Here is a 26,266-nt window from a genome sequence, read left to right on the forward strand (position 1 = left end):
CACAAAAGTGGTGGAAAAAACAGTACAAGATGGAGTTTACTTCCATGGAACATACTACACTGCCATGCTGAGTCACTTCGCTTTGAGTGAGAATACAGAGCACATCTAAGAGAAGGGCTCGCGCAGGGTAATTCCGGTCCCTGCAAAAGTTAAAACCTTTTAAGGCTTTGAACTATTTAAAAAAAAAAAAAAAAAAAAAAAAAAAGTTCAAGTCATCTAGCTGGGCACAAGGCAGTTTGTATTATCAGGGAATAAGGAATACAACACATTTTCTAATTCTACTATATTTATTTCTCCCCAGTATAAGTGATGGCAAAGTTTTTTTAAATCTGCATTTCTGAAGGGTTTTGGTCTTTTTGGAAAGTGCTTAATACAATGACCTGAGAAAACATGCCTTCTTTTCTGAAAGTATCAGAATCTTAAATGAACATAAAACCATGTCCAATTTCCCAAGCTTTAAAGCAGAACATCCTTGTATACTGAAAGAAGGTAAAAAAAGCTAATGTTTGTAGCAGTTCAGCACTGCTTTTTAAAGGCAGTGAGAACTTCCTGTATATATATCTGAAACAGGAATAAAATTAACCAAAAAGAATTACTCTATTCTGAGGAATAATTCAATCAGGGATGAAACATTTAAAGATCATTACATTATTAACAACTAATTCCTGAACTTCCCTTTAGGATGCTACTCTGCAGTAGTATTAATTATTTTTCATAAGCAACTCCTGAAAATGTACATCAAAGACTTGCATACAAATACTTACTGCGGGTATCAGTAACTTTTTTACTTCTTCAACAGCCCTCTTCAGTTTTATTTCTGCTCTGTTTTGAGCATCCTCCACAGTGATAAGTACATGTAAATCTTCGTTCAGGTGTTCCCAGTTGGGCTTGCCTCGGTTTTGTTCTTCCTAAAAAAATAAAACACGCAGAGTATGAGCACTACTACATCCTGTATAAAACAATCACATAAACAGTAGATAAACTCAGTTCTGTGAATAGTATCAACTGTATTTTCAGCAAAAGATGGGAAAAGTCTTCTGGATACTGTGGAGACAGTTTTATTTCACATCATTATTTAACAAGAGCTCAAGTTTAAGAGTATCTTTTAGAAAATGTTTGGGGGGAATTTTGTTTCTTTTCTTTAAGGATAACTACAAAACAAGTAGGCTTTCTTAGACTACCTTTCCCAACCAAAGAAGTAAGAACACAAAGTACTACAGAAATATGGTTGCTACCAATATTCTTTGGAACATTCTGCAGGTTAAACAGATAGAACACACTTGTGGTTAGGCAACCTAATGTTTTCAAAAAGTTAAACAGATGTGATACACAGAAAGCCCAGCTGAATCTCTCCAAAGGATGTGAAGAGTATGATTCTTCAGTGGCAAGAACTGCTTTTCAATACTCATGCAGAAAAGGTTCAAAAACATTGAACAGAACATCGAAAAGGAAATACACATACTGGATGAAGGGCAGAGACAAGGAGGAGATGGAAAGGCTGCTTTAATAGTGTCCACAGAAGACCGCAAAACAAGACAGTCACTATTACACAGGTCCTCTGTAACATCAACGGCATTAACAATCCCAAAGATAAATCTTAGCAGCAATTTTAGAGGAAGAGAGAGCATGCTAAACAATTTTTTTTTTAATAAATACTTTGAACTGCAGATATCAATATAATTTACATATACAACTATCCATTCTTTCAGAAAGAATTAATGCAACCCAGTAGAAACTTTCCAACTCCATTTTTATTAAACAGGTAATAGAGATAACTAAATTTAAATACAACAATATTTAAAATGTAATAAAATGTGTAAAGACTTTGGGGGGAAAAAAAAACAACCAATACTATAGTAAAAAGATCAAGGTTTATTACGGCAACATCTGAATCCAAATAAATGCCCCCCTAAATAAACGGATTTATTTAAAACCACTGAATTAAAGTTAAAATACCATGAATTAAAACAAAAAAAAGTCTTCTGCTTGTAATACAAATAAATATTTGTGGCTTAACCACAATTCACATCTAAAAAAAATTAAAACCAGTGACGTTAATTGTAAACATTTCCTTTCATTAAAATTCCTCCAGGAAATCAGAAAGATTTAATACCAGCAAATACATGAAGTACTTTATATTAATAAATACCTGAAGGAGCACTGTTCTTTAGAATGTTCTATCTTTAATGCATCTGCTTTAAGTCTGAAATGTTTTGTGGAATAGACAAGAATAAAAATGGAAAATCATGAGAGGAGTATGGAAAATTTATGTAAAAAATCAGTAGTTTGGAGGAAATTTCTTTTCATTATTCTCCCTGTAACACGTGTACATATACACAAGTTCCCTTTATCAGCCACTGTGATTTTTTTATTTTAAGAACTCTCTTTTTGATTATCTTAGAAATGTTATCCCAAGTAACTTTATAAACAATGGTAGCTATAAAATCTCTGAATTTCAGAAGCTGAAAAATGAATAAGAGAAAAATAACCCTCATTTATAAAACAGATCCTGACACAAAGTGCAGGTGAGTTATAAGTTCCTTGCTGTAATTTAATTTCTGAAGGAACTATCTACCGCTAGGCATTCACAGCTTATTTCACTCAGTCATGAACAAAACTCCACTATTACTATTTAAACTATTCATTTAAAAAATAAAAAATCTGAAGCAGAAGTGAGTTATTTTATTTTAAAATTGTGACAAGCTATATTCATATGAGGTAGTGAAAAGTATTTTGTTAAATTAAGATTAATTAGATAAGGTTCCTAAACCAGCAGAAGGCACAGCAAAGAACATAGCACAGCAAAGAACATTCTGCTCTCTTCTTGCACGAACAGCTAGTGAGCTGACACAAAGAATGGAAAAGGTACAGGTGTACTAACATAACAAATTCATGATAACCTGCACAACCGTAACAACTCCCAATAATATTAGAGCAAGACGGACAAGTGACAAGGAGAATTATCCCCACATAAAACAGCCAGTTTTTTTCCTAAAAAAAGAGAGGATAACTAAATGCAGTTTTAGCTACCTATGGCGTGACCAATGCAATACTTGTAGACAATGGGCCAAGAAAGGGGCCTGCTGCGCTCCAATGATTTCTTTTACAATGAAAATAACACAATGCAAAGTCTCACTACCTTTCAACAAAGAAAAATAAAGCATTGTTCCAGTGCATGTATGCCTGACTTATAACTTTTAGAATAAACAAAAAATACTTCAATATATAATAGGAAGTAGACTGCCTCTCTGTGATTCGGTATTGGAGAATTTCAGACTAACAATGGCTCAAGTATTGATGCTGTACTTCAAATTATTCCATTGTAGCATAAGTAGTTTTCTGTCGTCGTAGTGTTGGGTTTGTTTAGTTTTTAAGAAGTTGTTATGTAACATAATACACAGATTATACTGTAGGTCATGTATTCGCAAGACTTGCACACCCCATGATTTATTCTTAGGTGTAACACACTGTTTTAGGTCAATAATCACGTGCACTGTCAAGGTCAGACCTCACAACACAGTCACACAACTACCAGCAGGATGACAACTGAACACGTGCATGACTATTACTGCTCCTTCAAAAGTGTTCTAATACACTAATGGGCGCCTTGCTGCTGGGGAGAGTACCGTTTCTGAAGTTAACTGGTGAGACGGAAGGAAAGTTTAAGGAGAATGGAAGTCTGTAGGATGTATTTTGAAAAAACAATTAGTCAAAAAAAAAAAAAAAGGAACAGTCAGGAACAGGCTTCTAATTTCTTCTGTCTCAATACGCTTGGGCTCAGAGTCCTTCTACTGCTCCAACTGTGTTCCACAAGTTGCTTCCTAGTGGGTTAATTGTTCTGCAAATGTCTGTCATTTGCTTTGTTAGGAGCCTAGTGGAAAGTTGCACAAATGGTTTGGGGGTTTCCTTGTATGTTTCCTTTAAAAACAAACAAACAACACCACTGGAAATTCAGATATACACTAAGTCATTAATTCCAACAGGAAATCAGATCCAAAATGCATTGCAAGGCTAGGCTCGTAGGAGGAGAGAGAACTTGCAGTTAAGAGGTGCAACTTTTTATGCTACCTTATTCTCCTTTTAAACCCTGAAGAGATGTTGGGAAAATATATTTTCTCTCAAGTAAAACAATTACTTAAATTAAACTAGTTGCCTTTATGCAATTAGTCTTAAAAACATCTTTTCCCAGTCCTGTAAAAGGCTGAACTCAGGTCAACTGAGTATTATCTGGAATTCTGCTTGGAAAGTGTTCATCTTAGGACTCAAAATATGGTCTGAGACTTTAAGGGTTATTTTGAGTTTGGTTCTGAAATTGTTTTTTGGGAAAAAGTGATGCAACAGCAATCAGGAGGAAATGACTAGGAGTTGCTCACTGTGAAACTTTGTAGAAAGTGTCATGATTTTGGTTAAGATGTTTGATTTTCTTCACAGAGGAACAAAACAAAGCTGTGTGCTGTGTTTTTGAAGAAAATGGCGGTGATAACCCCCCGTTGTTTCAGCTGTTGCAGAGCCGTGCTCACACAGAGCCCAGGACCCTTCTACTCCTGGCATGGCCCTGCCAGTGAGAGGCTGGGGGTGCACCAGGAGCTGGGGGGGACACAGCCAGGACAGCCTGGGCAGAGGAATGTCCCAAGTTATGAAGCACCGTGCTCAGCTGGAGCAAAGGAGGAGGAAGGGAGAACATTGGGAGTGATGGCGTCTGTCCCCTGAGGAGCCGCTCGGCGTGCTGAGCCCTGCTGGCCTGGGAGCAGCCAAACCCCTTCCTGCCGATGGGAAGCAGCGAGGGGATCCCTTGCTTGGAGTTGCTTGTGTACCCCAGATACTGCTTCACCTGGTGAACTGCCCTCCTCTCAACCCATGAGTTATTGCTCTTTTACCTTTCCAATTCTCTCCCCCATCTCTTCTGGGGACAATGACCATGGGCTGGGCAGTGCTGAGCTGCCTGACGAGGCTAAACCACAACAGAAAGAAATTGGAAATGGTGGCTACCTTGAATTGAATTGCAGCTGAGACAAACCCAATAACTTGAAGCATCAGAATGGCTGAGGTCAGAAGGGATGCCTGGCAATCACCCGGTCCAACACCCTGCTCAGGGCAGGGTCAACTAGAGCATGTTGCTAAGGGCCATATTTTGAGTGTCTCCAAGGTTGGAGACTCCACAGCCACTCCAGACAACCTGTTCCAATGTCTGACTTCTAGTCATAGTTTAAAAAAAAAAAAAAAAAAAGCCTTTTTTTTTTTTCTCATGTTTAAATAGAACTTCTCTGTATTTCAGTCTGTGCCCATTGCCTCTCATCCTTCAGCAGCACTACAAAGTGATTCAGCCACATTGCCAGCTCTGTCCAGAGTTAAAAACCATAAGGAGTAATAGGAATTGCCTTGAGAGTTACTTTGGGCCAAAACACATTCGTTAGCACAGCAGGACGGGAACATACATTGAAGAAAGAAATAGCACCAAGGAAACCAGAAAAACTGAATAAAAGACTGAGGGAAAATAAATTCAATTACATATATTCAAAACTGCATAATGTACACAAGAAGTAATTTACAGCATGAAGTTCTGCTGCATCCCTGAAATTGTTTATGTAAGAATTATACAGGAAAAATGGAGATAGAAAAGATGCAGGAAATTAGAGAATAAAATGATTTATGCCACAAGCTTGGGGAACAACAGTATTAGAAGAGCTTAATTACAACCAAACTATCTTGTCTGCTAAATTAAAGAACATTAAGAGTAATATAACTGGCAGATGAAATTTCACTGTGTTCCTTGTCTGGCAGAAATTTCAGTATCCTTAAATATGGCCTAATTCTGTAAACAGATTTTGTTTTCCTTCTGTTGCCTGTGAGTATACACTCATTATCCTCAGGGTACCTGTACACAATAATGGACTTAAAGAAACTGTTCAATATTTAACTTAATAGTAAGGTCACTGGGTCAAGTAGTTAAAAAGATTTTCTTTCTACAAGTTGTTGAAATTTCATTCCACAAAAATCATAAAAGAGAAAAGGTTAGAGGTTTTGTTCTGGGGGAGCGGAGGAGGATTTTGTTGTTGTTATGCTTTGATTTTTGTTGTTGTTGTTGTTAAGGAGATAAAAAGCAAGCAGAGGATGCACCTGATTTGCATCTAAACAGCCAAGCTTTAATATTAAAAACGAAGTCCTTCTCCCTGTTGATTTCCATCCTGTTTTCCATAAACCTCACCTTTACAATAGTAATTCCAAGTGCCTTATTCCTCCTGGATCCCAATACTTCAAGGCCATTTATACTTGTATCTTCATATCCCATCCCAAAGCTTCCTTCTTAGTACCTCTGCTATTGATTTGACCAAAAAAAGAAGCGACCACAGATAACTAGCTAACTGTAAACTAAGCAAAACAGATGACTGAAAACTTGTCATATCCCATCCCTCAACCAGGGTTATTAATTTAGGCCTCTCCTCTACCTACGCAATAGTTTTCACAGAACTTGAAACCCAAAAGAAAGAAGTGTCTGTCAAGCCTGGCTGAAATTGTTCAAGAGATTCAAAATGGTGAAAGGGCAAAATATGAGAAAGAAGGCCCCAAATCACAGAATATTTTCATTAAGCACATTTTAAAAACTCAAACTGTTTCTCACAACAAATGCCTAAAGTATGGCCCATCAACTAAAAAGAAGTTGACTAATTAAAAAAAAAAACCCTAATGAAATAGAATCCTGTCATTTCCAGCTGTTAAAATGACATTAAAGAAAACTGAAAAACTGAAAACAAATACTTTTCCAATATCTGTGGATCTATAAACAGGCAGGGATATATTAAACAACAACGAAAGAATGCAATGTGATCAAAACAAACAAGCAAAAAGTTTTCCACAAGGATTACTTTTCTTTCATTTTAGAAAGCTATGGTCCATAGCATTAAAAAAGTACTACTCCCATCCTGTGCAGTTTTTCCAATATAATTCACACAAATTCCAGCACTGTTGGTCATTAGAAAATCCAAACACAGCTCAGTAGCAGAGGCTTTTTAAATAAATAAAGCCACTAGCACAGGGGAATGTTGAGAATGTACCTCAGTATCCTCACTTCTCCTGAAGCAACAGATTATTGGATGGTAAAAACACAATTTAATTACAACAAGCTGCTCTCCCTACTGACTTACAAAAAAGAATATGGAAAAACTAAAGCACAACTGAACAATGTTTGCATGCAATGTCAAATTGAACGCTAAAATTAAAAGGCATCAGAATAGCGTTATTCCTTTAAACCATGCAAGGTTTAATTCAGTGACATTCTCAGAAGTTTAATTACAATTATTCTAAGATGTAAGAGTCAGTCCAATCACTCAACCGCTTCTCACAGTTGAACAGAGGTAGTAAGATGTAGAGAGAAGTTTAGCTATCTAGTACAATTAATTACCACACCATATTTTGACTAATAAATTATGCAATGGGTACATTACAACTGACAGTTAGTTCTAGAGGAAGGTTTTTGTTCCATAATGAAAACTTTCACAAATACATGTTTTAAAAATAACTGGAAAAACAGAAAAAGAAACCGTGTGAACGTACAAAAATGTTCACATGTTGATTGAAAGCAATTTTAAAACAGAAGTTAAATTAACATAAAAGGGACAAATCAGTAAGCTCATTCATTGTGAGAGAATTCTAGTCTTGCTCTAGTTTTCGTATTTTTAAGAGTTAATATGCATTATAGCCATGCAACGTTAGGTTTAAATTAATGAGTCATTCAGCAGAGTAACACTGCTCAACCACTCTGTACCGATTATGCGTTATTTAATGAGCTTTTGTCAACACAGTCAAACTGGTAAAACCAAGCCAGAGCAATCTAAGAAGAATTTTTTCCCTAACCTACTCATTAGTCCCAACCCTTCGGGGCCACAAGACTTGTTGTTCTTATGTTGTCCAACACTGTAATATTTTTTTCTGCCAACCTCATATACAGCACTTCATTTTTGGAGCTTTTTTTAAAGAGATCATTAAAAATGAACATTCAGAAGACAGATGGTTTTTATAACATTATGCAAGAAATAAATACGTAGAAGTAAATAAGAATAAATACTTAGAAGCATCAGATATGAAAGTCACTCCATGTCAGCTGATAAGTATTCATGAGAGCTCTAGCCCATGCAAAACAAAAATCATTTATATCATCTACTGTTGCCTTACGTCCTTCTGTGATCAACCTAACATCTTCAAAAGGTTCACTCCCCTTACCAGGGGGTTTCTCTTGCTCCCTCCACTGGGGCTGGCCCCAGCACCATGCCAAAGAGTCAAGCCAACATGCTCCCAGTCCCCCCCCCCCATTTTCTGATGGACAAGTAAGTTGAGTAAGATCATTAGGAACTAGGCTACTGAGTGTCAACAGCAGGTCAGTGCTATAATTCAGGGAGGTGGAGAATGAGGGAGCGTATTTTGAACAGTTAAAGTGTGACTTAAAGACGAGCTCACCATTCTGATGAATCTATTCCATGTGAAAGCTCATTACTTGTAAGCCCATGTAATACTCTTACCTTTATTATCTGACATGAAGCAACTTGTTCATATACATAAAAGCAAGGTATTATATGCTAGCATGTAATAATAATTATATGTACAAACATGGAGGTCCACCTAATAGCCTTTCTCTTTCTCCTCTGATTTTGTCAGTAAATCTGAGTAAATCTTGATAGGACTGGTGAACAAAAAATACCCTGAAAAAAAAAAAAAAAAACAACAAAAAACAACACCCCACTCCAAACCTGTATAAAGATGTGTACTTGTATGATATACTCCTGACATTAATATTTCAGTCAAGTTGTTACTTTAGAAGATGCCTGCATATGAAATCAGCACTTAGGTTTTCATCAGATGAAACTCCAAGCCAGCCCTGCAGAAAACCAGTTGAAAATGATGCACTAATTACAGTATCTGTTTGAACAACAGAAGTAATTTTTATAACATGAAGCATCGGAACACACTGATTGTCCTAACCCCTGCTGATAAACTGCTTTAATTGTGCAGTTACAGTCAGGCAAATTAACATAGACTTTTGCTCCTACTGAGTTTCTAATGATGGCAGTTCAAAAGCAGAAAGCTGCTGAAAAACATAATGTAACAAAAGAAATACTGAAGGAGGAACACCTGGCCAAGGAGAACAGTAACTTACTTCATGTCTAAAAATTCTGATGTAAGCTCTCTCAGAAAGAAGCAAAAGATTATTTGCTTAAATGAATGCAGTCACATACTCACTGTTAACTTGAATGGCAGACAAGTTAGTATTATTATGTCTTTTTAATTATCCATCATTCTTCTACAGTAGGCCCCCTTCAAGACAATTCTGGATTAAAAAGCGGGTATCTTCCATCTCATTAAACTAGCCAGTATCTGTCAAACACTGTTAAAGGCCATTACCTAAAAATATTCTAAGTACTTTAAAAATATCACAATGTCATGAAACAACCTAATATTTAAATGCATAGACTAGGATTCTGTCCTAGGTCTCTCTGAGCCTTGACACAGACGTGGTGCTCAACAAAATTCAAACCAAGTGCATTCCCCAAGTTCAGATCTGCTCTGCAATCAAACTGGTTCCTACATGCACAAAATACCACACTCGATCTTTTTAAAGCTGTGGCTTCATGACACAACTGAGCTGCTCCAGTAATGACTGTCTGCCGACCAGAGAGGAAGCCTTGATGACCAAGCCAGCACTCTCCAACCACTGCTGCTCTGCATCTTTCTAGCTGTACAAGAACTGCGTGAGCTAGCAGAAAACTTCGTGCTCCAAAGGGTAATCTGCTGTGAAACAGGCAACAAGTGCACTCTTCAGTATATTCTTCCTCCCTGTTTGTCTCAAAAGTTGTGGTGCTGTGAAAAACAATGGCAAGGATCTGTGGAATGAGCTGTACTGTCAAGTGCAACAGAAACTCTTGATAGAACTGGAGCCTGTTACGATTTTAGGATGATTAATTATTAACATTAACTTAGGATACAATTTTGCATGACAGCTTAGCCAATCTAAAATCAAGACACCAATGAAAAAAAAGAAGCATGAGCCTTTTCCCTTTATTTCACAGATATGAAACTACCTCCTCCAACCATTCACTTATCTTAAGGTGCTGAAATGATGGTGAGTGTCAGGCCATAATGATACAGCCATTATAATCCAGGAAAAAGGAACAGAGGGGTCCCCTTACAATTGACTTTATTTTCTTTTCCTTATGTTTGCCCAAGTTTTGTTTTTTTTCCTAGCCACTGTGAGACTGGTCACTTCCCTAGACCATCGAACCATGCAGCCTCATCAAAATGGGCACTTACCAACAATAGAGAGGGTAGGTGTATGAAACAAACCCACATACATGTTACACACAGAATCAGTGTCAAAACAGCAAACTCCAAAAACAGTGTTACAACTGGCACTTTGCATAGAAGATCTGTCTATGCCTTTGTATCCTAACTTCGACACCTCCCACATCTCTTGCAAGCAGGGTAGCAAACTGGTGAAGTAGCATACCAGTTTTATAAGCTACAGCTATCTGAAGCTGAAACACTCTTGGTTCCTTACACAGATACTATCAAGAACATATAATTCATATAAAAGTTGGAGAAAATTGCAATGGATCTGAGGATTCTACATGGAAGCTGTAGCTAATTTTATACATTTAAGTAGCAGAGTTAGTGACTCACGCAGTCCTGTCATTACAGAGGAGTCACTTGGTTCTTCACAGCTTTACAGTCTTGTTTATAGGCCTCAAAGAACACACATTATCACCCCAACAGCAGTTTAAAATTCAAAGGAGTATAGTAAACATGCAAAGTTTTTCTAATCAGTTAGGGTTAATATAGAGTGATACTCTTGGGTTTCCTTTACATACACAAGTCGTATGTAAAGAACCATTTCCTCAGCAAACAACCCAACTGGATTCAACCCAACTGAATTATTGTAAGACAACACTGCAAACACCACCAAGCCCAACTTACCCAGAAGGGACTTATGACCATAATCTTCTAGAAATATGGAATCTCCATGCCTCTCCTTATTCTGATTTTTAAGACATTGCAGCTTTCAACCTAATGTGAAATAAAGCTGATGGACAGCAACAGGCTAGTAGCAATTTTTAATAGTGCTCTTTGCACTTTTGTCTCCTCTGTACTGAAAAGATGAAAAAATATAGTTTCAGCTCCTTTACCCAAATTATTTATGACCTCTCACGTCAAGCTTTTCATCCAATTTCTCCCCCCAATGGCAGACCATTTTATGTATGAGGAAAACAAGGGCAAACCCTTTCCACTTCAAAAGTGAATTAAATAACCAAATAAAAAATTTTTCTTTCAACAATAATTAATTTGGGTAAGTAACGTACGTTTGCAATGTTCAATATTCAGTGATTTGGTTTTCCTTCATAAGTCATTGTGATCTGAATTCCAAAACAAGGTATCTGCCTTCAGGACTTCAAGGCACCAGCAAGTAATCCATTTTCACAGAAACATTCTCTAGCTTTTAGAGCTCAAATTTTATTTTTCTCCATAAACTGAGCTCTGTTGCATTAATAGAATTTTTGGTTTTAGGTTTTGCCCTGATTTCAAACTACTATGTTTTCTTACTTTCATCAAAAACAATAAGAGCTACATATGGAAGCAGCGATTTTAAGAATGGGCACAATTAACATTATCTTGAAATTGTGCTGAATTATTTTACATTGATTTCTCTTTTTGGGGATGAAAGTAAGAAGTTTGGAATGTATGCATATCCTCGGGGATATGGGACAATTTAGTGAGAATTTAGCATGCAAAATGCATACAGCATAAACACAGTGTTTGCGTATGTGTGTTGAAGAGAGGAATGCAATTTTTAATACTGATATTTAAAATCACCATGAAGTAGCAAACTTAACCTAGTCAGGAGCGTTTTATTCTACCAATAATTGACAGGATGTTAAAAAAAAAAAAAAAAAAAAAAAAAAGACAACATATCAAAAAATATTCTAGTTATGAAGCAGTTATTCCCCTCTACATCCCAATAAGTTATTTTTTAAAGTATTATCAACATATAATAATAAATATGTTTTTAAAGTATATTAAGATTCTTACAAATCACAGTTTTTACTTAATCATTCCTCTAGTTGTATTACATTTTGATCGACAGCTGTATTTCTGCTCAGGAAGAAGACTAGCACACCAAGGCACACCCTTGCTGTGGTGGATTTTCTGATTGGGACTATTGTTCCGTTTCTATCTTCATTTTTAAACATATCGTTTGGAGTACTATCATCACTATGTTCCTGAAAAGGCTCATTAGAAGTCCTGTACAATATAAATAAGTAAACAGTAAACTTTGATTTAGGTAGATTCAAGCATCAAACTACCACCCTAACAAAAATTTCTGCTTAACTATAATTTACGTCTCTATTCTACCAGAAAACTTACCAAGGTGCCTAGAACTCTGCTAAAGTGCATACTAGAAAGCAAAATTGGACTGCCATTTACAGCTACTGAATCTTCAATGGTGCAATCAACGTAGCACTACTCACCAGCCCCAGTAAAAGCAAATATATATATATATATACACACGAAACAAATGATATTTTTGTATTCAATGGAGAACATGATCAGCTCTTACATTGTCAGTATAATTTTACATTTTCAACATACGCCTTCCTCTTCTGAAGTACTATCGCGTACTTTCATTAAAAATAACTACCGCAGATTATTGTGGCATCTGTCTTTACTGAACTTCAACCATTTTTTTCTCTCTAATCCTTGTTTTATTTCCTCTCTGTCTTGCTTAGCTTTGATTGCTGATTTGCATAGCAAATCTGGTCAATGCATGAGTACTCCCCTCCTCAATAATTTGAGCTCAGTGCTAAATTGATCAGTTTCTCCATTAAGCTCATCCTCACACAAACACCCTAGAGCTCCAGCTCTTTCGTGACAGCTCCACACAGAAACAATGTTGATCAAACCATGAAGGTCAAGAAATGACAGAACAGTACTTTGCTTTTCTTCAGGTGCTACTCCTGAATAGTCAAAGCAAGAATTCCACCAACTTTTCACTCGTTCATGTCAAAAGGCTAAGAAACAGATGAAGCAACATTATTTTATGTATTTTTTAAAAGAATTAGAAATGACTGATTTTCTTCTACTTCAAACTGAATTTACAGCACTGTAAAAGAAGGAGAAAGAAATATGAAAAGAAAAAATGTATTAGCAAATTGACCTTTTGAAGCTATGACAATAAATAGAGCTGCTTACAACCCATGTTTTAATGCTAACATGCCTACATCTCTGCTTCCATAATCTCAATTTGTCTGTCACTTCCAGAGTCCAGTGACTCAGCCTCTGCTTGAAAATCCAACCCTAAATCTAACCCATTTGTCTCTTTGGCTTCCACTGGTTCCTCAAAGATAAGACATAAAAGACACTAATTGAAAAACACTGAAAAATCTCATTCATCTCCTAATACCTACTTGTATCGCTAATATCAGTAGGGATTCCTCTGCATAAACCTTGGTGAAGGGCTTAAGGGATTATACTGTGAAGACAATGTTATAAAATGACATGACAGTCATGTCAAACCCTCATTTACTTGAGTAACAAAATAATTATGCACTTCTAGAAAAGAGAACTACTCCTACCCACATTCTCATGCTGTTAACATTTTACAATAATACCTGATTGCTAAACCTCCTTAAAAACTTTCCAGGAACTTCTTAACTTTTAGCAAGAAAAGTAAGATTTTGCTCACTCCAGATCTTCGCACAAAGGTATACAAGGATGTTGCTACAGAACATTTTTAACAGAAATTCAGACTGGGCATGTTAATTTAACCTCAGTGTGCCATGAAAATTGAAAGTACCACCTCTTAACCCTCAATATAATAGAAAAGTTTGAGATATGGTTACAAAATTGCACTGAACTACTTTCAGAACAGCCAAAATTTTTTAAAAAAATCAGAAGGAAAACTTTTCTCTTGACCTCTGTTGACGACCATAAGAAAGTTACCTTACCTTTAAAATCAGAAGACTTATAATGAACAACTTTATACCAACACGTTGCTTGCTTTACTAATTTTAGGAGCCAAAAGAAAAGAGCTAGATACTAGTTTCCAACAGCTTTCTGAGCCATAAAGAAACTGTTCATACTCTGAAGTTTTTTTTTAAAAAAAATGCAAAAATATGAAACAAACATTCCTTAATGAAAAATGGGGTACCAGTTTTGATATGATTACATCTATCATTTTTCTTATTTCTACTCTTGGGATGAATCTGCCCTGAAGAATTCCTCAAAGATGTGTAATGGAGCAGGTGGCTGAATCACTCCTGCTTCCAGCAGGGATGGCAAGAAGATTCTCAAGCATCTAGGCAGCTGAATTGTATCCTGACAATTAGATTCAAATCACCTCTTATGCCAACAAGGAAATGTGGTGCTAACCATACGCCAAACACTTTCATAAGATGTTCCTTAAATAAATATTGCAAACTTCAGATGCAGTGTCTGTGCTTATGAACTTGAACACTGATATTTTGTAGTGAAGCTGAGAAAAACTTTTCTAAATCACAACTTGTAACTATTTTTTTTATTATTATTTTTGTTGTTTTCTTCTGTGGAAGGTTTCTTCCCTCTTCTTTGCACTAGGCAAAAGCTCTAAGCCCTTCCAGGGCCAGTTCAACACAGCAGCAAACTACCGCTGTCAGATTAAGTTTCTGCCTGCTTAGCAAGTTGAACTGGCTCAGTGACACATCCCAGAAGCAGCAGACAGAGCACAAAGGAGGGCACAGGAATATCCCCTTGTGGGAAGCTGCCAGCTGTCAGTCACACCTTCAAGCAGAGGCACAGCCTGCCTGCAGCAGGAGGCAGCAAGCCACTCGCAACAGGCAGAAGGATGAGGGAGCCCCATGCTCTCCCAGGCATAATACTCTCTAGATGTGCTGGGTTCAAGTATTGCTCAATGTTAAAAGCTATTTTGCATATGTTTCTACTTACGTGCCAAGTAATCTGAAAACTCAGTTTCCATTCACCTCATCTTAATCATCCAAAGCAATCAAAATTTTCATTGACAATTACTGAATCTCAGTTGCTCACCTGAGAAATTAACATCCTATTTATTTAAAAACTAAAACCATTCATGGTATAGTGATGAACTTCAAAAAAAAAAAAAAAAGTTCATTTGCACAAAAAGATCGTAATAAGCAATCTTAATTCTACCATCTTTTAATTTGTTTTTACAATCCCAACATTTCTTTTAAAACGTACACAGAGAACATCAGCTGGGTTTCACTATCCCCGTTTCCATACCCATCATGCAGCAGCGTTAATACTACCCTATTATGTAAGACTTTAAAAAAAAAAAAAAAAAAAACTTTTATAATCACTTAGGAGTGCTTTGTACTAACAGAATGATAATAATTAACATGCCACTCAGTTATTCATGCTCTCTCATTTCTTCACACAGTGATTTCTTCTGCAGTACTAAGTTCTGGAATTTTCACATTTAAAGAAACATCACGAGAATGCCTTGCATTTTGGACTAGACAGGGGTGAGACCAGAAGTGATGCTCAGAGTTAATTCTGCACTCAGCTGTCCTCATGAAACGATTGCAGACAGGCTTTATCTTAATGACAAGATACTGCTGAGCAGATTACTGGCTGTGATTCTCATCCTACTGCTTAAATAGTGGTTTGCTTTGAGGAAAGCCTGACTTTTTCTTCAGGAAAATGGGACTTCTGGAGAAAAACAATCAAATTGGTTGACTGACGTTACAAACTCATTTTCCATAGAATACTGCTGTTAAACAGACACTATGTTACATCCTGAATATGTTCTGTTAATAAGTGTATTGTGCTGTCCAAACAGGGCAGGAGGTTCCTTACAGTTAAAGTCAACTAAAGAGCTAAATTTCAGAGTCACTTTAACCCATTTATATACTAATTGATTTGCTCTGCATCTAAAAACACACCCAATAATTAAAATGTTCTCAACAAAATTACTTTCACATTTAAGCTGTTTTTCTGAGTTCCTTGTTGTTTTTTAAGGAATGGGCTATGTGAGCTTTGTATCGTCTGCTTTAGACTTGTATTACAGTAATGCTGTTAAGCAGTGGATAAATACTGCATAATGCTGTTGTCCATAATTTATTGTACTTTTCATCAAGAGGGACCCACAGTCAGTTCAGTTTTGCGGTGCTAAGTGGAACAAAGCACAAAGCATTTTATATAACATTTCTAAATGCTATATAAAAAGGTACTGTTCAGAAAAAGTTTAACATACTTAATATTAACTCTAAACTTGCATTTTATCATTTTTTTGCAATTTTTTTAAATCAGGAAGTTTATTCTAGAAGTAAAATAATTTAATCTTAGTGATTATACAAGTCTGTATTTAAATAACTTTGGTTCTCAGTTTACTCTCTCCTCCTGAGATAGTTCCATTCTTTTCATTAACAAATAAACAAATTTATTTGTAAACAAATAACCAGGTCAAGAAAAAAGCAAAAAAAAATAATAAAATACTAATGCAAAGGAAATAAATCACAGCTAATTGCTATTAGAACAATGAAATCTCAATGTGACAAAGAAAACAGAAGACTCCCCAAATTTGTCACCGAGTACAGGATTAACTGTAAGTATTAACTTAATGAATTAAAGTTGATTCCTCAAAATAAAATAGAACTACTAGATCAAATGATCTCAACACACAAACACAGGAACTGGAGGGAGACAAGAACCACACAGAACACCATTACAGTACGAAGCCATAAAAATAAAGGCAAATCCTTGACGAGTTAACCAAGTGCAAAGGCACTTAAAGTGAATAATTTCAATAGATTCCAGAGCATCAACAGAAACAGGCACTAATTTATTACAAAAATAAAGTAATTGCTTCTACTCTTCTGAAGTTAAGTTTCAAATGCATCTTCTATTTTGTCAGAATATCCATTATACATGCTTACCTGCCCCCAAAGAAAAATAAGCCCAAAAGTTTAATAATTTAAATTAATATACTACTGAATGACAAAAGCCTGTAGTAAGCCAAAGGCCAGGAAGAAAAGGACATTATGTACATGTTTTTTTGTGTTCTACAAAGGTTTCATCCATCTTAGAAAATAACACAGTATAGCATATGAACTGAGCACAAACATAACCACACACTCTGCTCTCATCCTAGAGAGTTAGAAGAAAGGTGGCTTCCCTCATTCTAAACATTTCCTCAACATCAGGAAGGCACAAGCACAATCTCTTTGATCAAAATGCAATTCAGCAACAGACAACACAATCAGATTTTCTGCCAACCAACAGGTGCTGACCTCCTACTTACTAACCACACAGCCACATCCTTTTCCCCTTCTCTCCTTCTTCAAACTGGCACAGGTATTAATTTGACCACACTTTTGGGTCAATACAGCTTATTAAGAAGCAAAAACTACTACTAATCATTATTAATCATTATTATTTCAGTCAATTTAGGAAGCTACAATAGCTAACCACGGTGCTGGCTAAGCACTGAAGCAATGCAAGGAAGACTTGACTATCCACACTCAGTGGCAGCAAGCTGTCAAACCAGATTAGCTCTCCCACTGAACCACACTCCCAGATTAACAGAACAGATCTAGCTTTTCCTGTCCTCACTGTAGCCCTGTAACATGCAACAGCACATTTCCCCCCCTCACTGCTAAAGATAAATTGAGTAAAACTGCCCCAGATAGACATAATCCCCTATTGTTATGAAACCGTGCAAATTTTGTATTTTTGTTGATGAGTAAAGAAGAGTAAAGTCCAAGAAATAACTAGATTCCTAAATTTAAAGGTTCTTTACAAAGCATCCAAAGAAGTGAGCTAAAAATGAACAGTGTCAGCATGCTCCTTTGTCATTAATATCTTCCATGAGACAATTGTATGCTGCCGAGAAATTCAAAACATCCTTAAGTATTAGCTGTTACACTTTGATCTTTGCACTGAATTATGACTGAAGAGTTCAGACACATCACAAATGAACTACTTCTAAATAGGAAAAAGATGCTGAGAACATTGAAAAACTCCAGCCCTTCCTCCCCTAATACAGCACTGATATTTCAGAGAACTAAAACCCAAATGTACAACTCCACAACTTTGCCTCCCAGCTCTCTGTAAGCATCCATCTAGTATGATTCATGGTCAGAAAGTCCTGTTGTGTTTCAAACGTCTGCATATTAAGTAACAAAACTGAACCCAGCAAAACATTTATTAGTGGTGGACAGAACACACTTCAAGCCTGTATGTTCCATGTTTGGTGTGTCCAGAAACTGATTTGGGTACCCCAGAACATTGATTATCTAAAGATATTAACAACAACAGCTACACAACATACCAAGATGCCAGTCACCCAACTCAACTAATTCAAAAGCAATCTGAATTTGAAGACTTCACCTAGAAGTATGCAGTTTCTCAATAGTTTAAGCTATTTTAAGTCAGTGCTGCTGGTCTGACCTTGACACACCCAAGTGCTTGTGATCCAGTTCATGTCACTCAAAAACAACAGGAAAAGTTCCCAGCTTTAGTATTCTGCTGGTTTAGCACCAAAGCATCTCATTATAGTCATTTACATCACCAGTAACTGTCAAAAGGGAGAAAATATTCCTAACCAGGGCTGCATGAACAGCACTGGACAGAAAGCATTGACTTAAATAATTGTTGTAAGAGCAGTACTAGGACTGCAGCCTGACATACTTGAAGGAGTCAGATTTTCTGATGAGCACTAGCACTCAGAGGCTGACTGTTTTTTAATATGTCAGCAATACAGCTGCATAGTTCCTTCCTGAACCTCCAATACAACTTTCAGAAAACAACAGAATACCTGCTTTAAGAGCAGGAGCAATACCTTCAGGAGACACTCAACATAAGGTCTCAGAAATGTCCCCAGCATGGAAATAATTACAGGTTTAGACCAAGTGCATAAGAGGTTGTTGAATTTCTTTAAGTGAGAATTCTGAAGAGCTGATTTGAACGCCAGCAGTTGGAGGTAGCAATATTAGTCACTGATTATTTTTTTTTCCTTTAAAGAAGAAAATCACTATGAGGAAAATTAGCGAAGGGTTTTTTCTTTGGAACCTATTATCATAAAAAGACTTAGTAATACCAACTGGTGTGTTTTTACACCAGCTAGGTATTTCATAGTATGCAACTGAAGTGAAATCTGTCAATAAGCAATAAAAGGTTAAATCTATTTTTCCTCTCACCAAGAATACAAAGCAAATTCATCATCTGGTGAAGGGAGGGTTGAGGTTCTTTATCAACCAGGGTCTCCTCACGTTGTAGTTGACTTGCACATACTTAGTGGAATGTTTACAGTAAGTAAAACATTTACTTGCCTCTACCTCCATAACTGCTGGATCATGGTTGTCTCTGCTCTTAAAGGAGACCTGAAAAGCAAAAAAAAATTGGGCATGTGCCCTATTTTGCTTCTTTACGATGTTTAATAGAGGCATGAAGGGCTGGGATTAGCGTTTTTATTTTATCCTGTGATGGATACATTTTATTCCTTCTTGTTTACACTTGAGACTGATATCCCAAGAAACCACAATAAGCTGTAAGACAACCTAGTTAAGTGAAAACAATGCAACATTCAACAGAAGTTAAGTCTCAAAAAAAAACCAAACTTCAGTCTTCCCCCTTCCCGCCCCTCCCAGTCCCTTGAAATCCTACTTCATCTGAGCAACCAGTAACTCTGAAAAGGGTCTGTGTTAAATACTCCTGCACAGACACCACTGGTGATTTGCACACCATTTTTATAAACTAACATCAGTTATGCTATTAAAAAATAAGTTACTCCCCCTACAAATTCAATTGAGATACAGCTTAAATTTATAAGATAAAAAGCAATCAGGGAAAAAAAAAGTTCAAGTCATTTTCAGAGCCTCTTCATGTTGTGAACAGCAAAATAAGCAAAAACACAATTTTTAGAAGTGCTTTGCAGAGACAGAAAAAAAACAAAGAATGAAAAAAACAAATCATGAGCCAGCTAGCCACTAAAGGTAGCCCAACATGTCTACCTCATCCACTATTAGTATGTCTGTAACATACAGTCTGTACATATGCTACAATATAGCTACCATAAAAGCTGCAACCATTTTTCTAAAAAAAAAAAAATAATAGTGAATTTCACCTGATAGCAAGATACTAATTTGTAAAATAGTGATTGTTATTATTATTCATGCCAGATGCAAATAAGCAAGAAGGATAACATATTCTAATACCTGTTGCTGTTGAGACAGCCATCATAGCTAAAGGTGAGAATGCAGGGAGAAGGGATTGGAGCAAGTTGAGGGACAAGCCTTCTTTGCTGTGAGCTTTGTCTACATTAACATGTATGATGTGTTACCATATTGCAGAAAGGTACAGGTGTCAATACTTTTTAAAACAGATGCATCCTAACTTTTCTTAAAAGCAGCTTTTCTTAGAAATGAAAATTTACATGGTTGTAGGTACTTTTACATGTTTTATTCATTGAAAAAAGAGGATCACATAAGGAGAGACAACACCACTGATTCCATTCAAAAACCAGTTTTAGCCCCTTCCATTCCTTCCATTCACTCCTCAGCTACATAATTTCAATGTTTGAGAGGGGAAAAGGCATGAAATCCAATTTTTATTTTAAATAGTGAAGTTAATAACATTGTTTATGAAAAACATGTAATCATAAAGAAGGATGCCTAAATATATGAAACATAATACATCTAAGTACATTAAAATACATACTTAAAATCCAGCTATAAATTATGCTGTCTTTAACTTATTTCAGTTTGATAAACTACCCTCAACCAATGTTGGGTAGTAGTCAATGTCTGAAGCTAAATCAAATCCGTGAACTTGCTAAAGCTCCTCATCTTGATGTACATGGAATGTGATCTTGCTGAACTGCTTTAGAATTAGTCAGCCTCATCATCTTTCTCTGACAAAAGAGTATTTTATTTTGATATACTCAGATTAGAGCACCTGGTGACAGAAGCTACAGTTCTATAAACACTGCTTTCAGGAACAGCACTGATGCACAAGATTTGCTAAGATAGCATGAGTTCCAAACCAGAGCTGGCCAAAGACCTGGGTGTCTTTACCCTAGGTCTGTTCCCCAACTTAGCTCTGTGTAATAGAAACAAAAATTATAATTCTCCAGCTGCAACAAGCTGCAAGTCCCAACTGAAACAGTACAAGCATTGAATGAAATCTCTGCAGCGGAGAATTCAATATTTGTTTGTTTCTGTTTTTATTTTAACAGAAAGATGAACTATAAGCGAGGATGGAATTAAAAAAAAATCCACCTAAATTATAAATACTTTCTAATAATTTATTTTCTGTTAAGCTGAAAGTGAGAAAATCAAGTTTGCCTCATATGAGTAGCTTAGAGCTTTACAAAGTGTAAGATTCCAGAATACACAAGATTCTTTTCTCAAGACTCAGAAGAAAAATATCCACAAAATTATACAATATCCACAAAATTATATTGTTTCCACCTCTCCATTGAACAAGAATCCTCTTCATCTAAATCCTAATTTATTGGGTGATTTAATGGGGAAATAAACTAGAAGTTGAAGTAAAATGTAGTCACTCATGTATCTCATGTCATGGAACCTGAGGCTGAAGTTTACCTCTTCGAGTAATCTCATTACTTCACAATTAGCTCTCAATTACAAGAGCAGTCCTAACTCTGCTACTTCCCCTGTGCTGAGCCACTGCTTAAACAACTGCTCAGGGAGGCAATTCAGAAACCAGTGAACTCAGTTGCCTCTCAAGAATGTACATGAAACAGCAGGAACAAGAATCTTAAGACTTTGAATGGGAACTGACCATCAAATCAATTCCAATGCCATACCACTCATGGAAGAACTTCAGTAATTTGTGATAGCAAGAATATTGTTTCCTTGAGGACTAATAATATGAATAGCTCAGGAATTACTCTGCTTAAGAGTGTGTAACCCTCTTCAGTGTATCATTCGACAAAATTTAAGTAAAGATCATTTGAATTCAATTCTGATTCAAGGACATATGTGAGTATTTCAACATCTACTATGCAACCAACTTTAAAAAATACATATATTGTATTCTTTTTAAGATTACCAAACAAACCAGTGACGTCAAAATATCCAACCTTTTAAAGTAATGTTTTTAATACCCCTTTTACTGTGCAACAGCTCCTACCCATGCAGCTATTTATCGCAATAACCCCCTTAAGCAACTACTGCACACAACGCATTAAACACAGAGGACCGAAAAAAATGAAAAGCTACAGGAGCTATAAGGCTACTCCCGATCGATAAAACGTCCCCAGAGCCAACTGATCCAGATGGAAGTCTCTCTAAGATCAGTTTCAATGCTCTACCTATATAGTTTTTCTCCACAGTAATCTAAAAGAAATTTCTCTTCTGCTATAACTTAGAAACAATACCTATACCACATACTCAAACTCTTGCTACAAAACCATACAGTCTCATACAGAAAAGAGCCTTTACTAAGAACATTTGGAGAAATCAGGGAAAAAAGCAGACATTTTTCCCGTTAATAGAGTATGTTTTAACCATTTAATAAACTACAGTAGCAATCCACGAGAGTCAAAACAAAGTTTTAAGTACAATTCATGTGTTCAGCCACACGCATGTATTTCCTCCCTGTCCCACCCCCAATCCCTACCCTGCATGTAGGGCTAAGGTATCTTACTTTTGTAAACAGATCATCATCCTTCTCTTCATGTGGATGAAGAAGTCTGAAATGGCAATAAAATTTTAGCCACTAAACTGAGCATAGACAATATACAACCACTTAATACACCAGCATTCAAGCTCCAGGAAGAAATGGATATAATGCAGATATAATGTATGCCACGTAACAAGCAGGCACAGCATGTTTTCTACAAAGAAGTTGAAAGTGATGTACAGGATAAGATACACAGATAAATCAACAGATGAACAAAGAACCCACAAAAAAAGCTGTCGTCTTTGAGACATCTCAAAGCAAGATGAGAAATGTTTTATGAAATGGTCAAAGTGCAGTATCATGTCCCGTAAATATAAAATTGGATCATGTTTCTAATTTGGCAATGAAGGAAGAATCAAATCAGTTAAGCCACAGAACTATTGTCATGTTATTCGAATAGCTGAAAACCAACCCTGGATTACTGTCATATATACACACAGAACCTTACTGTGTAAAGTAAGTGTGGATTTGCAAACTGGCTGGAAAGGCTAAGAATGCTTTCCTAACTCTTGCCAGCATGAACGAACCTTGGAGGTGAGCATGAACTTACAGGGTCAATCAATGCTGCTTGTTGAAGAATCACAAACGTCAGCCAGGCATGACTTAATTTTAACAAGCCTTGAAGAAAAAGACAGAGAAAGACTGTGTGTGTAAAAATACTGTCTAGATCTCTGTATCTCTTCAACAGCCATCCTAATATCCAAATTGCAGTTATGAGAGCACAGGAAATCCACCGGCTAGAAGAGTTGTGGCATCAATTCAAAGTATTCAGATATGCAAATAATAATTCATTGAAACAGAAAAGTGCAGAACAGCAAATACACTAGTATATTTTGATCTTTTCAAGTTGTTACATTGTAAAGTATAATTTATTGGTAAATTTGTTAAGTGATTACTTGTTAAATCATTATTTTTCTCTGCCTTTTCCTGTGAAATGTGATTTCAGTTTTATAGTACTGAAGACTTCAGGCTGCATCTCTACGTGTGTCGACAGACGGTAAGAGAACACAAGTAGCTCATCTCACAGAGATTAATCATTAGCTGTGAAATTAAGTTTTTATCTGGGCACTTATATATATATATATAAAATATAAGCTGTTTTAACAACTTTCTCTAGCATAATACAACATGTAGAACAACTTACATATTAGAGTTCTAAAACACTTCCCATTTTAGATGGGAGATGGTATCTTCAGAGTTAATAATTGAAACAACAAACTAACTCTTGAATCTGATAAATGATCAGTACTTAAAAATTTTACTACACACAGATTCAAAAACACAGGCATGAAAACAGTTTTTCCCAATATACATACATATAAGACAAAGGAACACAATTTTAACACCTTTTCCTCAAACTAAGAAATGAAGTTTGCACTGTATATATTCCCTGGGAATCCTAAGAGCAGCTGAAGTAACACTGAGTAAGCACATGTGAAAGTCCAGGCACAGAAATTAACTGATACACAACTCTGTGTAAGCTTATTTGTATGATTCAAGTACTTCCCTTAGGGAATAAGGGGATAAGCATTTCTGTGGTATGTAGACATAACCACACAGTCCCCTTCACTAAGACATCCCAGGATACCGTAAATTTTGGAAGCTCTGTATGTCCTAACGTTCATCCCCACCTCCAAGTAATTACATACTCTCACCACTAGAACTACTGTGTCTTCTGACATGAAGACAGAGTGAAGAGACTGGAATTCAAAGAATTGGTAAAATATCTATTTTGATATTTATGAAAATGACTTTTCTCACTTGTGGAAAGCAAGGAACTGTTTATTATTACACAAAATGTATTTGTAAAAATTGCATATAATCAGCATTTACGGTGGAAAATATGCCTTCTGCTACCACTGTCACTATTTTGTGGAAACAACACATCGTTCTCACCTGATCTCTCAGGTCTGATAAAACTTGCTGCAGAATTTCATTTCTGATGGCTATTAGACTAGGCTTCCTTTTTGTCTTTAAAATCCATGAAGATTAATTTGTTGCACAGCTGAGTATACCTTAATTTTTTTCTTAAAACAATCAAAAAACCTCCAAAAAACGTGTTAAGCCTACCTAAATTAAGAAGTTTTTCTGAACTAAATTCTTAAGGCCAGTAACCAGATGTGTAACAAAAGCCCAGTACTCTAATTGTTAAGGTTTGTCTTTGAATGTTGTCCTTATATTCAGGCAATAGCTGCTATAGAGGGCCTCATCCAGAATGATCAAAGCAAGACAACTTCATATACTAATATTCTACTCAATTAAAATTTTGGGTTCTCTGAGAGTACATGGAGTCACACCATACTGGAGCTCCAAAATTTTAGGTTGATTCTCACCAATAAACTCTTTTAATTTTAGCGTATCTGAGTATATGCATAAAGGGTGGGAAACTCTACAAAGCAAAGTGTAGGAAAAAAAATGAACCTAACTGTAGAATTTTTATACATTTCAGAAGTATACGCTTCCTTCATGTATAGGAAGACTAAAAGTCTCGGTGATTTATAAAAAACAATTGATAAATTAATTATTTGTTCTTCAAATAATTCAAATTGTTCTATTTGACTACTGAAATTTTATTCAGTACCTATTACAGTTATCACGCTTTTATACCTAATCTGAACTACAACTACAATTTTTTCCAATTTCAAAGTCTTTGACTAGAAAGAATCATTAGGATGATCTAATCTGGCCTCCAATACATCATAGGCCATTACTTTTCAACAGAAAAAGAACCACTCTGACAGTAATCACTGCAAATTGGTTTAGAGCATTGCCAAGGTCATCATAACTTGACTCAGTTAATACATGTAATTAAAGTTTGTTTCTAGATGGATTCTTCACATTTTCTTGAAGGTAATTCCAAATCACCCAAAAGCCTATCTTAAAAAATCCTTAGGCTTGAGGATGTGTAATCCTTACACTTTAATTGTAATTTTTTTTTTTTTATTTCTATAAGTTTTGAATTTTTACCCCTAAAGAAAAACATTCTTGTCTTGAGTGTTGAAATGGTTAAGAAAAGAGAAGGAGAACATTAAAATCATCACTATGTTACAATGTTACATAGTTGTGCCCAGAAAATCCTCAGCACAGAGAATACCTCAAATACAAGATGCATACGAGTACATTGTTAAGTACCTAAAAGGTTCATGTACAAATGTGAGAGACACTCCAACCGTAAATAAATAATTGTTCACATTTTCAGTGTTTTAGTCATTGATTTTACATAGGCAGAATCCAAGCCTGTAGGAAACTATGATTCATTGGTACATTTGCAATAAAAACAAGTTTTATGACATGTTTTCTGCAGCACTGTTTTCATCAAGAAAGAAAAGGTATGTTTAGTAGTTTTATTTTGCAAACAACATGTACCATCAATTCATGTTACAGTGGCAGGAGGAGACAAGAGGTCTGAATTTTCCTCATGTTGCACATAAATTCTGTGACCAGGATGCTTAACAAACAGTATTATTCTAGAGGGCTACTCGAAGAGGAAGCCACTTCACAGCTTTTAGATTTTTCATGTCCTGAAACTTCTTAAGAAGAAATTTTAGTTTCTTCAAAGGTTACA

General features: G+C 36.0%; 1 protein-coding gene across 9 annotated transcripts in view; it reads right to left on the minus strand.

Moving 5' to 3' along the window:
• QKI (QKI, KH domain containing RNA binding) overlaps positions 1-26,266 on the minus strand; it is a 152,534-nt gene that overhangs the window by 46,262 nt on the left and 80,006 nt on the right. For 6 of the 9 annotated variants that reach the window (XR_014690878.1, XM_084512998.1, XM_084512999.1 and 3 more), the window contains exons 4-5: positions 19,326-19,376; positions 765-908 (exon numbers count right to left, since the gene is read on the minus strand). Coding sequence is in view for 8 of the 9 variants with exons in the window: in XM_084512998.1 (XP_084369124.1) it covers positions 765-908; positions 19,326-19,376 (195 nt within the window). In the remaining variant the exon portion in view is untranslated. The remainder of the gene's footprint in view (positions 1-764; positions 909-19,325; positions 19,377-26,266) is intronic. The other 3 variants (XM_084513002.1, XM_084513000.1, XM_084513004.1) reach the window with 1 other exon arrangement.

This window comes from Aythya ferina, assembly GCF_964211825.1.
Source record: "Aythya ferina genome assembly, chromosome: 3".
NCBI lineage: Eukaryota > Metazoa > Chordata > Aves > Anseriformes > Anatidae > Aythya > Aythya ferina.